This window comes from Carassius gibelio, chromosome B19 (genome assembly GCF_023724105.1).
Source record: "Carassius gibelio isolate Cgi1373 ecotype wild population from Czech Republic chromosome B19, carGib1.2-hapl.c, whole genome shotgun sequence".
In the NCBI taxonomy this organism is placed as follows: Eukaryota; Metazoa; Chordata; class Actinopteri; order Cypriniformes; family Cyprinidae; genus Carassius; species Carassius gibelio.
In genome coordinates this window covers 33369134-33383474 of record NC_068414.1, presented here as the reverse complement: position 1 = coordinate 33383474, position 14341 = coordinate 33369134, and the positions used below count along the sequence as shown (strand labels likewise).

At 41.9% G+C, this 14341-nt stretch overlaps 2 protein-coding genes across 3 annotated transcripts in view; one reads left to right on the top strand and one right to left on the bottom strand.

Annotated features, from left to right (window-relative positions):
• The window catches only part of LOC127979732 (antigen peptide transporter 2-like), a 412715-nt gene that overhangs the window by 2699 nt on the left and 395675 nt on the right, over positions 1-14341 (bottom strand). Inside the window, exons 1-5 of one of the 2 annotated variants that reach the window (XM_052585349.1) lie at positions 1111-1624; positions 911-1025; positions 696-826; positions 404-609; positions 102-299 (exon numbers count right to left, since the gene is read on the bottom strand). In XM_052585349.1, coding sequence (XP_052441309.1) covers positions 102-299; positions 404-609; positions 696-826; positions 911-1025; positions 1111-1609 — 1149 coding nt within the window. In that variant the 5' untranslated portion in view covers positions 1610-1624. Of the gene's footprint in view, positions 1-101; positions 300-403; positions 610-695; positions 827-910; positions 1026-1110; positions 1625-14341 lie in introns of those variants that run through there. The other variant, XM_052585348.1, reaches the window with a different exon arrangement.
• Positions 11227-13694, top strand: LOC127979739 (proteasome subunit beta type-8-like). The gene is made up of 4 exons (XM_052585361.1): positions 11227-11375; positions 12009-12138; positions 12351-12555; positions 13530-13694. Exons 1-4 carry the CDS (start codon positions 11317-11319, stop codon positions 13616-13618), a joined length of 483 nt encoding a protein of 160 aa, XP_052441321.1. The 5' UTR covers positions 11227-11316; the 3' UTR covers positions 13619-13694.

The window sequence follows — 14341 nt, the reverse complement described above, 5'->3', positions numbered from 1 at the left end:
AGCAATGCTGTTCCATATCAACAAGTTTGTTTCAAAGAAAATAAATACATATGGACTTTTATTAATGGACTATAACATTAATGGAATAAATTCATACTAACCCGCCTAACCAACAGGTAAATCGCCCTGACTGTGTCCCGTCGGGTCTTCAGATTATGGGTTTTCATCAAGCGGACATCATAGCGATGGGCTTCACCAAGTTCTGTCCTGAAACTCTTTACTGTCCTGATTCCTGACACCGCCTCTCCAGCCGCGTCATTGGCTTGTGCAATGGAGTCCTGGACTTCTTTTGACAGCCTCTAAAAGGGAGCATGGAAACATGACAAATAATATCAAATTTTTCATAGGAAAAAATTATCCATCATTCATCATGGCATCATTTTTATTTTTTTATAAATCCCACCTGATAATGTGTGTCATATATGTTCTGAAGAAAGCCTGTCACCGGCGTCTCCATCAGCATCAGAAGTGTAAGCTTCCATGAGAGGCTCAGCATCAGATACAACATGCCCAGGGTCTTAATCATGGTCCGAAGAAGGACGTTGACATTCAGGGCTACAGCCCGACCCATTAGAGTAGTGTCTGTAGACAGTCTAGATGTGATTTCACCTGAAAGACAGATTCAGAGGAAAGAAATTCAGTCAAAAGAGCAACTGATGATGACTGAAATGCGCCAAAAATTGCATTTGATCTACCTGTCTTGGTGGTCTCAAAGAAGCTAATGTCCTGCCTGACAAGGGACCCAAACAGTTGCACCTTGACTCTGCAAGTGAAGCTATTGATTGCACACATGAACAGACCTCCACGACATCCAGCACTGAAAGAACTAAGGATAACAAACACCAGTGTTCATCATTAACACTGTTCATTTTTGTAATATGAAACACCTATTTTATTTTGCTATACCTACCTTCCCAGAGAGAATAATCCCATGAGAATGATCGCTGATCTGAAGTTATCCCATTGATAATGTGAACCCAAGATGTCAATCACCTTTCCAGTGTACAGTGGGATGAACATCTCACCTGAAACACATGAAAATAACTTTACAAAGCAGGTTTACTTTATACTTTTATTTTATATGCAAAGTAAATACAACGAAATACTCACATAGGACAGCAAAGGCCAGAAAGATAAATGCTCCGCACAAAAATGAATAGTCTGGCCCGTATAAACGGATGACCCGGATGAAGAGGACTCGAGCCTTCTGTTTGCGCTCTTTACCGTTACTCTCTCCATTCGTGTCAGGCAGCGTTATCTCCCAAAACAGACAAGCTAAAGCACCAGCGACGGTACCGACAAGCCACGAATTAAACTTGTCAAGGCGATAGTTGTCAAACAGCGCTAAGCGCCCGGTTTCGTATACCGAACCGATAAAACAGTGGACTGTAATCCATCTCCGTATCAGTGGATCAGACGCATCTTTGTATAATACTGATCCTACTGACAGCAGCGCGCATCTCAGTGCAGATTCAGCCCACTGGAGAAACAGATTATAGTCTCTCGTATTTCTTGTAAGATACTTCAGGAAGGTTCCTCCGATGTCCAAAGTATAAACTATTATTATGTCTACACATAATACACACGCGAACACCAAAACCTTTCGCATGTTGCGATTTCCAAAAAACAAAGCGAACCTATTCTCGGATATTATTTTCTTGTTTTGCTACTTTCACACGGAGTACGAGGTTATCTTCTCTTCACACGGCTCCGGAGCATTTTAGGACTCGACATAATCTTGCTTTTACTTTCAGTTTCAGGACAAGGGATTTTCCTTTCACATAAATTTTTTTTAATTAAATCCTCCACTCAGTTGATACATTTTAAAATCACAAATCAAGTAATTTGATAGGCTACACAAAAATTTTAATGATATTCAGAGGAAGCAGTTAGGCTACCCTAGTAATATGATCAAAAATAATATAGGCTGTTGGTTGTATTTTTAAGAAAAATTAATCAATCTTTTGAAATAAGATTTTATTAGCCTATTCACATTTCTGTTTGTTACTGATCAGGAGCAACAAATCTCTTTTACAAGGAGCCGTAACAGAAATCTTGCTCTATAACCCGCCTGTTTCATTTCTGCCTAGCAACTGATGAGTCATAACAGAGACCTGAGAGCATATTTTGCTAGTCAGTTTTATAAGTAGCCTACAATCTCATTACTGCTTATAACCTAATCAACAAATGTTAGACAAAAATAAATGTGTGTGTGTAAGGATTAAACATCTTGAAAGAATACTTATTTCTAATATGGTTTATTATCAAACTTTGAGTGAGCACAGCTTAGGATATTTATGTATTTGTAAATGTTCATAATATCAACAAAACAATACAAACTTTTTTGCAATTTCAAAGTATTTTGTCCTGCCATAGGTTACAAATATACATGGGAATCTTCTTAATATCAAAGTAAAGTCCTTTTATTCACTCATCAAAAAATTTGGGCAGTTCATTTCTTAACACTTTTCTTCTGCTCCATATCTTTATCAATGGTATCCCGACCCATCACCAGAGTGAGAGCTACAGAGAGAAGAGAGAGAGACAGAAGGGATAGTTTTGATATCTCAGATATAATAATGATTATGTTTACATTCATTAAATAGATATAAAGAAAGAATGAGAAGCAACATTCCCCAGGAGTGTCAAACTTTGTTCACTGTTATCAGTGTTGGGAAAGTTCACTTTCTACATGAACTAGTTCAAAGTTCATTTCAAAAATTTTTAAATGAACTAGTTCAGTTGTTCATAGTTCAAACTACAAAATTAAGTTCCAATTAACTAGTTCATAGTTCTTTTTTTCCATATGTTGCTGCGAGCTATTATTTTTCAAAATTATTGCAACAGCCCATATAGAATCACAGACAGCTATTATTTTATCAGTTTTAACAATGAAGCTATGCGTCAGATTTCATCTTCATATCCAATTTTGAATCATTATCCAACCAGGGTTTACATTAGCATTGAGGGGACAGCATTTCCCCATTGTTGCTTTAATGCTTTGTCTCCCATTCTCACCGACCTTGTCATAAACATCATAAAATTATTTGAAATGATCATACGCCTTCTTGCTACATGCTGCTGTCGCCTCCATGCTTTTTTTTTATTTTTTTGATGACGCGTCACGCATGCGGCGGAGCGACACTGGTGGTCGGTGTTGCCAGATTGGGTGTTTTTACGCTACATATTAAGACCCGTTTACGGTGTGTTTTTGACGGGTTTTCGCCTAGAAAGCTCTATTGAAATCTGGCACCCTATTAAACGAAGTTAACCTGAGAGAGCGTGCCGTTCACAGACACCAGAATGAACGAGTTGACAGTAGGCTATATCAGGCAGTAATACAGCACTTTCAGTTCACGTTAGCCCAAAATATGAACGAGTCTATTATCTAGTAACTATATATATATATATATATATATATATATATATATATATATATATATATATATATATATATATATATATATATAGACACCCACAAACACACACACACACACAGAGAGAGAGAGAGAGAGAGAGAGAGAGAGAGAGAGAGAGAGGCGGGAACAAGACATTACATCAGCTAAAACGTATATGGGAACTCTTCCCTTCTCCACTTTCACTGAAATCTTATTGGCTGAATTGACGCGAAGCATGCAAATACTGGCGGGTCAGCGGGCAGTATAAAATGCATGGGCGCGAAAATTACGTCAGAATCACGACTGAAAGCTAGCACAGCTGATCAAACAGCGACCACGGCGGCTAACTTAATGTCTCATTCCCACCTCTCAGGGAACCGAGGTTACGATAGTAACCGGAGACGTTCCCTCTCGAGGCGGTAACTGAACATTACGTCAGCTAAGACGTATATGGGAACTGTATAAAATCCCGCCGTGAGAGCAGTGAGTGAAGATAAGCCCTGAATGGAGTCAATCACCCCCACACATAAGCAGTACAGTTCTAGCCAATGGCCGTGTCGTTAAGAGTGCTTGCATCTGATAGGCGGAACTAGGCCAATGAGACATCTGCTCCGACCCTAACAAAATTTGCATAACTTCAAGCTATATATCGAAATCTGCACTAACCAGGGCAGACACAAAGCAATAAGCACTCAAGCATGAGAGTTAAACAGAGTCGACGGCGTTTGCGGTGACTACTGCATAAACCATATAGACCCCTTTTGCGCAGACGTCACAGGTACGTCACAGCGCTAGCTGGAGGCAAAACAAACGGAAAACTGGAGGTGGCTAATACAAACCAACACAGGGTCGGCTACTCAAGGAGCTTAAAATGTCGTCTTGTTGTGTTGTTGGTTGCCAGAATTGACGGAGAATATTTTATATACATTGTTGTCATTAATTGTGACTGGAATTTAGAACATGGTAAGAAAGAATAAATACAGAAAGTTTATAATTATTTTCCAGTCTTCAGAATTTTTTTTTTTCTAGAAAATATTTACATCTTAATAATAATTTTACTGTAATGTCACTCTTTATTTAATCTAAGGATTTATACACCCTCAGTTTCTCTTTACTATACACGCTCGGTTTTTTTATCAGGTAAGTGTAGATGTCAGGCCACTCAATCGGAGGTAATCCTGTCAGATCGTCCATCCAATGAGTAATTGTGTACAGGTAGACCAATCTGGTTCCGTCCGTTAAAGTTAACTTTTTCAAATAATTATCACGGTCCCGGACAGTGAGTTACCTTAAATATTCAGATAAAGCAGATATATTCAGATTTTCTCCAGCCATTGTTAAAAAAACAAGCTAAGAAAACTCGCTAGCTACCATTTGTTCAAGTGTTGAGGGGAATCTTTCTGCCTCCAGCTAAGCCCAGCCCACACAAATACGTCACCTTGTTTACCAACTGTAAAAGGGTCTATAATCCATAACACAGAGTTAGCAGCCATGGTAACATTATAACATTATTACAGAATGAATAAAACTTAACTCACCAAAAGTACATGTGACGCTACAGAGTGTACATCCAGCTTGTAAAACCTGGCGATTGTGTTCTGGGAAGACATAAATACTGGACAGACATACCTCTAGACCAGGCCCATCAGGAAGCATTTATATTGTCCTCTCAGAATGAGCTCTGATGTTGAGGGGATAATCCTTCCCCTGGCATTCGATAGCGTCCACGATCCAGTGAGAAAGTCTCTGTTTAGAAACAGCACGTCCCTCATAACATCCACCAAGCACACGAACAGCTGGTCCGACTGACGAAAGGCGGCCGAGCAATTCATATACATCCGTAAAACCCTAACAGGGTCCCGGCGCTCACGCGAGGCTGACGGCTCAACAGATAAGGCGGGCAGGGAAACAAAACGGTGTATTGAGTGACTTCGGAATGAAACCCGGTCTCGGCCGGAGAGTGACATTACAGTCGCCAGGCCCGAAACCAATGCAATATCGTCCACCAAAAACTCATGAAATTCTGCAAGAAGCAAGGCAGTCTTCAGGGAAGCTCCTTAACTGCAATCGAAGCTAATGGCTTGAACGGTAGTAAGAGATAGAGCCCTCAAAACTAGAGCGAAATCCCACGGCGGCACGGAGGGTGGCCATGAAGTACACAATCTCCTTGCTCCCCTGAAAAAAACGATTAGCAGAGTGTGCTTACCGATCGTTTGCCCGTCAACAAGGGAACGAAAGCGGCAATAGTGGTCACATACACCTTCAGCGTGGATGGTTTCAAACTCCCGCTATCCATACTGTGCTGTAGAAAGCGCAAAACATCCGACACGGAACAGGTCCCCGGGTCAATATAAATGTTCTCGCACCATTTTGTGAAAAACTCACCACTTCTGCGCGTAGCAGCGAATGTTTGATGATGCTCGTGTCTCTGTAAGGGTGTTTAGCACTCGTGAGTGTAGAGCGTCCCGCTCATTAGGGTCCCCGCAGCGGCCACACATGAAGGTTCCACAGCTCGGGGCTGGGGTGCTACATTGTGCCATTCGCCTGAGACAGCAGGTCCTGCTTGAGGGGGATTCACCATGGGGGAGCCATCACTAACTCTCTCAGGTCCGCGAACCAGGGCTGATTCGGCCAGTTCGGGGCCACGAGTATAACTGTTGCTTTCTCCTCCCTGATTTTGCACAACACAGGCAGAATCTTCACAGGAGGGAATGTGTAAGCCTGGCTTCCGGCCAACGCGATGTCAGAGCATCTCCCGGCAGGGGGGAGTGAGATAGCAAACGTTTTCTCGCTCGTGGCAAACAAATCCACTTCCTCCCTCCCAAATCATTAGATCTGATCTTGGGTGAAGCCTCCATCTCCTTGAGGAATCCCGTTCCTCGAAAGCGTGCTCACTCCACGGTTCAAAGTACCGGGGATGTGCGACGCTCTTATGGAGATTAAGTGTCGGTCCGCCCACAACAGGAAACTCGCTGCCTGTTTGAATAGAGCTCTGGAGCGCACACCGCCCTGGCGATTTATGTACGAGACCACAGACGTGTTGTTGGTTTGAATCAGTACATGTTTCCGCTCCAATTTCGACCAAAAGGCTTGCAGGGATATTAGGACACCGCTTCCATTATTCCAAACGGTTTATGTGCCACCTTCTCTGTGACTTCGACCACATGCCCAGATGCATTGCTCCCCAGTCTAGATTCGTGTTCGCAGAGAAAATAACTCCTGGGCTGAACATATCCGGGCTGTTCCACGGTCTCAGAGTGCTGATGCAACTGTGAATGACGGTATGTGCTTGTGGACCGAAGACCAAGCCCTTGGCAGAACTCAAGTTACAGCCAAAACTGTAGCCGCAATGTAGCAGACCCAGATGGCACACCGAAGAAGCCGCCGCCATCAGCCCCAGAAGCCTTTGGAATTCCCTCAGTGCAAACGACCTGCCCGGTCTGAAAACAGCGCAGAGTCGATGAAATGCTCTAGAGAGAGATGGGCTCGCATCGCCATAGAGTCCAGACATATTCCCAGATATGTTACAGTCTGACTCGTAAAAACATGCTCTTCTGCATATTCACACGCAGTCCCAGCGTATCCAAACAGCGAAGCATTGTTTCCACGTGACTGATAGCACATCTCTTGAGTGGGCTAAAATAAGCCAATCGTCCAGATAATTCAACATGCGCATTCCGCTCGATCTGAGGGGAAATTCAGACTGAGAACTTCCTGTCGCAGAACAGGATGGTTTTGGGGCAGATTTAGTGACGGGACCACGCCATTGAAGCGGGGAGATCTGCGTTTGAATTGGGGAGAATATCCGTCATGAATTATTCCCAGTATCCACAGTGAAACGCCTGGGATAGCCCTCCTACCGTCCATGAGATGGCACCGTGGATGCGTTACCTCTACAGCCACTGATGGCTTATTTTGATCAGGGCCCCACCCCCGCGAGGCTGGAAGCATTGGCGGGAGGGCGGGCGCGTTGCGTAATGGTGTGACACTCTTGCGCCATCGAGAGGCCATTATGATCATGGACTGTGGCTCTGCGCTGTTTGAGACAGGGCGAGTGACACAATGTTGGGTGCAAGAATTTGTATACATGCTTCTATAGTACAATTTTTAATCACAAAAACATCATTTAAACACATATAGCAATCGTCACCCATAGTGATGTGGGGGACATGATGCATGTGTCTTTGTGGTGTTGGCACTCTCGCTCCTTCGCGAGGCCATTATAATCATAGGTTGTGGCTCTGCACTGTTCTGAGACAGGGCGAGTGACACAGTGATGAGTGTAAGAGGAAGTAAAGCTCTTTCGTTGATTGTATACATGCTTTTATTGTGGAACTCACACAAAAAGCATTTAAACACACATAGTAATCATCGCCCGAAGGAAATGGGGGACATGATGCATTTGAACATGGCGCTTGGGGGCGGGGCCTCCCGCGCACTCACTCTTTCAACGTCAGGGAGACGGCTCGATGGCGCCCTGGCTCTCTCGTGGCGCAGGGTCCTCAACTGACACTGACGTTTCCTCCCAGGCTCTTACCACAGCTGGTTTCGGCCGAAACGAGCGTCCGGTTCAGAGCGGGGTGCCACTGCGGGCTAATTCAGCTGGTTTTAGAGCCTGACGAGGTGCATAAGAACCTTGCGAATGAAGAATGGAGTGAGCGACGGGGCATCACGTGGATCATCGCCTTGGCGTGCTTTCTGCGTCTCTGAGAAAAGCTCCATGACGTCACCAAAGAGGCCGGAGGGAGCAACTGGAAAGTTTAGGAGCGTCCTACGGTCCGCGTCTTTCAGGACAGCTAGGGTAAGCCATAGGTGCCTGTAAGGACGACCATGAGCCCCATGAAACGGCTGAGCAGCGCACTTAGTAGCAATCAGCGCGAGATCAGTAGCTGCGCGCAGATCCCTGATGACGTCAGCGCTACTGTGCGCCGATTGGGGTGCAGCCCACGATTTCACCACGAGCTCTTGCATGCCTAAATGCCGTCTGGTAGCAGCTCGACTGGAGGAGCCACGAGTCCAGTTACCTTTCACAGACCCAGCTCCGTGACGGCCTTTCCGAAGACCCTGACGAGCTCCTCCTGGAGGGCTCAGGGCCCTCTTGGTCGCTTTCTGGAGTCGTTTTCCTCGCCAGCTCCGAAGAGGACGAAGTTCGCGGGGCGGAAGTTATAGTCCACCACGCCGACGTCAAACTCGTCTTTGGGCGGGGGAGGGCCCACCAGCGGCTCGCTGGCGGCAGTGGACCTCATTCCCGCTGTCTTCCGAGCCACTCTGGCTCTGAGGGCGCGCACTGGCAGCTCGGCACAGTGGGCGCACGTGTGGTCCGTGTGAGAGCTGGTGAAGGTCCGAATCTAGCATTAGCAGCCATCGGATGCGGAGAGGAAAAACAGGGTGAGTAGTCCTCTATTGCAACTTCCACGATGACTTAGATAAGACTTCTAGCGTGAAGAAAGAGATTCTGACGTAATTTTCGCGCCCATGCATTTTATACTGCCCACTGACCCGCCAGTATTTGCATGCTTTGCTTCAATTGGCCAGCTGTCCCCAGTTGGCATTAGCCAATAAGATTTCAGTGAAAGTGGAGAAGGGAAGAGTTCCCATATACGTCTTAGCTGACGTAATGTTGAATTACCGCCTCGAGAGGGAACGGGCTGGTCGAAGGATGACTCAACCTCGCAGACAGTTTTTAATGTTTATCAGACAATAACTACTCAAAATTTTGCTTTAGAATAATTTTCATGACAATTAGGGCCAGATTCTGGATTCGGGACAAAAGTTTAGATTTCCGGACTGTCCCGAATTTTTCGGGACGTCTGGTCATCCTAGTGTCCAGTGGCGGCTCCAGACAATTTTGATTGGGGGGGCAATGGGGGGTCCTGGTCTTTTCAAGGGGGGGTCTCATGAAAACCAACAAAAAATACATTGGACATGGCTAATAACTGCTTATTACTGCTATTCAACAACAAAAACACCTTTGCAATGTAAACAAATGACAGGCTACATTTGTTATTCATATCCTTCACACTTCACTTTCATGTCAGGTATATTATGCATTATTATTGACATTGATATTTTTACATTTATTTCCAGATAGATATTATTGAGTTTACAGGCTAAAGTGGTCTTGCTGTTGTAAACACTGTTGCTATTGTAGAAAAAATATTTGCATCACATTTAAATTATAATTATATTTTAATTCATTTCTGAATTGTTTTTATTTTTATAATGATAATTCAGAGAATGAGAAAATCTGAATAAGCCTTACCAGTGTTGTGATAATTATTTTTACATGTTAAAAATAAATAAGTACTGTAATATAATAAAAGTTTATTCAAATAACATAAAAAAGACCAGACCCCTCGATGCCTGTGAAACTTTTCTCCCTCAAACAGCACTCTAGTGTTACTTCTACACTACAGGCTATACACAGCAATATAAACAACATATCTGCATGTTCTCTCACACCACATCGTTCTAGTAAAATAATAATAAGTAAATAAACACCAAAATCACTTCGCTGAGAATGAAACACCACTTACCAGCTGCCACGATGTTGAAAATATCCTCTAGCAATTAAAAAATGCGCGTGCAGCATGCGGAATCTTCCAGGTTGGATGAGGTCGTAGTCAGGTGAACAGTCATCATGTTGGTCATCTTATTTATGGCTAAATTATTATTAATAAATTGTACTAATATTATGATTGGGTATGGGCAGGCATTCACAAAAGTTTATGTTATTACAAAAAAAATGCGAGGAAATTTTGCTTTTGACAAAAGGGCACTTAAGGGGCAAAGGAGCAGGTGCTCAAGTGAACCGGTTCTTTCGGACAATTCGATCAAATAAACCAGTTGAGAAAAAAAAATGGTTCACCGGTTCTTTTGCGCTCGATGTAATGCCGTCATTGGCGATGATTGCCCTTCATTCAAGCCTTTGGTTTACCCGCGCTTATAACATTAGCAAAGAATCAGTTCAGAATCATTTACCAAAAGAATCAGTTCGGTTCAGATGCGCTCTGTGTCAGTCTGCTTCACACTGAATCACACATGCGCAGTATCATCAGCTCATCGGTTCTCGAATCGGACGCGTCCGACAGAAACGGTTCTCGGTTCAGTGTATGAATAAATGTCGAAATAATTATTATTTATTATTGTTCTGCGTAGTTTGAAGAGAAACATTTTTGGATCTTTATCCCGAATATATATATATTTTAATCAGGAAGAGGCTGGGGGGTCAAATGGGGGGTCAAGGCATTTTTTGGCAGGGTCTTGAGACCCCCCAAGACCCCCCCCCTGGCGCCGCCGGTGCTAGTGTCCCGTGTCCGCAGTTATGTTTCCCGCATCTCACCAACGTTTCACCTGGTCTTAAGCTGCATCGGGTAAATCTACCCAGAGACTGAAGACGCGCAGAGAGTGTCTCGCTCCTATTGGACAACCAGCACTGTACAGAACCTTTTCATCAGACGATCTCAAAATGATCATGTTTATCGCAAATACTATTAAACCACACGAGATAGACTCATAGAAGAAATTAATTTAAATCTGTTATTCGAAGTTACAGATAATTTTTTAAAGATATTTTCTGGTCGTAATCGAAACTAACTATTCTACAAACTTTCGGTTTCGAAATCATTGTCTTCCGCGAAGGGGTCGTGTTTCCTTAATGTGTAATACAATTAGACCAACTTTAATTGTACTTTCTTTATATAAAGAATGGCTCTTTTGGATGTAAGTGGATATAAACATAATTCGGCGTCACAGTTTGGTTTTAAGCAAACGCATCTTCTCGACCGACTGAATCACTACAGTTTTGGGAGCAAATGCCAAGAGTTCGCGGTACCTGTCGGAGTATATATATCATAATGTTGCAGCATCAAAGGAGGCCAATAAAGTGATAGAGATCAACCCTTACCTGTTGGGCACCATGTCCGGCAGCGCTGCAGACTGTCAGTACTGGGAGAGACTGCTGGCTAAAGAGTGCAGGTCTGTCTCAACATGCTTCTGAGAGCGTGAAGCATCAGCTCACTGGATGAAGTTACCAGTCTGTGTTGGTCTTCAGCTATGTCGGGAAATTGTTTTTTGGTAATAGGTCATTCGGCAAGATTTGGCCCACTGTTTCATGAATACAGTGACAATTTTACTCATTCACATACTGTTTTTCACATACTATGTCATTGGGGAGTATGCATATTCAGGTGGACACTGTGTATTGGTTTGATTTGATTTAAGAGTGTTCACAGGCTTAAATTTCAATCTGTTCATCATACAAAGTGATCATGTCAAAAAAGTTAAGAACAACATGAATAAATGATGGTAAATTACGTCTTTGCTCTTTGGAATGAACCAAAAGAGCTGTTATACTGGCAGTCTTAATTTTCTTTCAAAATTTCTTATATACAAATATTAAAATACGTATTATTAAAATACTCTTATACAAATGTACTACAATAAATATGTGATTTTATATGAAGAAATTAAATTGTGCAGAAGCCCACTATGTTCTGTTGATTTTTATACTTGCTTGTTAAGTCGTGGCAAACAGAATTTCACCCTGTTGCTGTTTAAACCACTGCTATTCTTCGTTAATCTATGAAGTATTTGTGTGTTTTAAAACAGACTTTACAAACTGCGTAACAAGCAGAGGATCTCAGTGTCTGCAGCCTCCAAGCTGCTGTGCAACATGATGCTGGGATACAGAGGCATGGGTCTGTCTATGGGGAGCATGATCTGCGGCTGGGACAAACAGGTCATGTGTGTGTCTGTTTATACGACTGTTTGGAGTTTATACAACTGCTTAGAGTGTTCTCAGTCAAGCAGATACTGCTATACAATACAACAATTAAATAAAATAACAAAATACAGTAATTGGAAAGCTCTTAGTAAGATCTTATAATCATCTTGTGGAACAATCATGCAAGCACTTCAGTTATGTTAATATGAAGTTTTCCGTCACATCAGGGTCCAGGTCTGTACTATGTGGATGATAATGGCACTCGTCTCTCCGGCCGGATGTTCTCCACTGGCTGTGGGAACAGTTATGCGTACGGTGTAATAGACAGTGGTTATCGTGATGATATGACTGTGGAGGAGGCGTATGAACTCGGCCGGCGTGGTATTGCTCATGCCACACACAGAGACGCTTACTCTGGTGGAGTGGTCAACCGTAAGTACAGCAGTGGCTAGTAATGATTCTGAGATGGACCCTTTTTTAACATTAAAATAAAAATATAAGAATATTGATCTGCAGTAATGTGCTATTATGGTTCAATCAAAATCTGTGAGAAGTGTGAATCTCCCCAACACCAAAACAAGACAACCCCAACACAAAAAATACAGTCCTACATTATCATATAATCATAACTAGTTATGAGTAATTATAAATATTTAGATCTGCTGTAAGTATTTACTTGACATCTCAGTGTCAACTGTCTGTCAATTCTAAGAATGTTAATTTCCTGGTTACTGGTTATGTAGCTCAAATCTGCATTATTAGGGACTTCAGTTATGAGCAAACAATGAACAACCTCAAGTGTGTTACAAATAAGACTTTATTAACTACATAAACACTTAAACTAGTCTAACACACACACACACACACACACACACAGTTGGCATAGGAAAAAGGGTTAAAGCTTAAGCAGTTAAGAGATGAGAAATAAAGACATGAAGCTATGGTACAATGATCCATCATAAGCATGTATAAAACATATACAATGCATAAAACACAATATACAAGAACAGTAACAGAATACACAATGCCCTAAATTAAATGTGAATTAATTCAAAGAAAGGTTCTTCTATGAATTAATTAAAGAAGAGTCCCTTTTTATGTGCATTATGTGTCTGATTTTAGAGACTTATAGACCTAGTGTTATCAGATAGAGGGCCTATGCTTGCAAGGGAACCAGAGGCCTGTTCTGTTCTTTTTGAGGTGATAGTTTCCATTTGGGGGAAGGGTCCATACAGCCTTTGGTTAGATGAGGAGGCGTTTGATATTATTTGTTAAATGTTAACAAATAGTTGTGTCTGATTGGTCCAAATGCTACATTATTGTTTTATTAATTAATTTATGTACACTATTGTTGCATAGTTTCATATTTAAGAGATGAAGTCTTCACATATATTTTCTCTTTTTAGTGTACCACATGCAGGAGGATGGCTGGATCAAGGTTTGTAAGGAGGACGTGTCAGAGTTAATCCACAAATATAAGAAGGGAATGTTCTGATTTGATCTAACATTTATCTGACAGTAAAAATTAAGTTGTTATCAAATCAAAGACGCTTTTGTTGCATTCTTTATAATGAATTTGAATTGTATTTTCTGTAACTGTCTAAGTGAATAAAAAAATTAACTTAATTCACTTATTTTACAGGACAAATATAGCTCCATATTTGTGATGACTTTGTGCTTTATAGTCTACCCAATTTGTAAGTGGTTTCAACTGGGTTATTCTCTGGGAACTGTGCAGTCTGTTCCAGAAAAAATCTGAAAAATAATTTAATTTGAAAGTTTTATTTTTATATTTTATTTCATTTTTTCATAATTTTTTAAGGGGACTACCATAGATAGTGCATCTTCCCCAATATTCAGATTATTGGTGAACAAATATGGGATTCATACAGCTTATTTTTCCCCCCATTATGTCCATTTTCAGTGGAAGCAAAAACTTGCTGTTTTTCGTACATGTACAGTAAGCACGGGCACAGAAAAATAATAAAGGTAGAAAGGTATGTAGATAATAAACTTAGTAGTGTATTGTGCTCAAACTGTCAAATACAAACAAGGCTATGCCAAAAACACACATAATTTACAAAAAAGAATTTGGTTATGTCTATGAAAGTAAACAGCTGGGGAATAAATTGCATGTTTATATTAGATCTGTGTATTACCTACTGCAATCTACACTGTTAATATGACCCCAAAACAGCTCACTGCTCATGACAGAATA

What these genes read in the sequence shown, in the direction of transcription:
- LOC127979739 (XM_052585361.1), top strand. Translation starts at nt 11,317, where the DNA reads ATGTCCGGCAGCGCTGCAGACTGTCAGTACTGGGAGAGACTGCTGGCT. An exon ending in CTGCTGGCTAAAGAGTGCAG is followed by an intron (nt 11,376 to 12,008) that starts GTCTGTCTCAAC and finishes GTTTTAAAACAG; the next exon opens with ACTTTACAAACTGCGTAACA. An exon ending in TCTGCGGCTGGGACAAACAG is followed by an intron (nt 12,139 to 12,350) that starts GTCATGTGTGTG and finishes CCGTCACATCAG; the next exon opens with GGTCCAGGTCTGTACTATGT.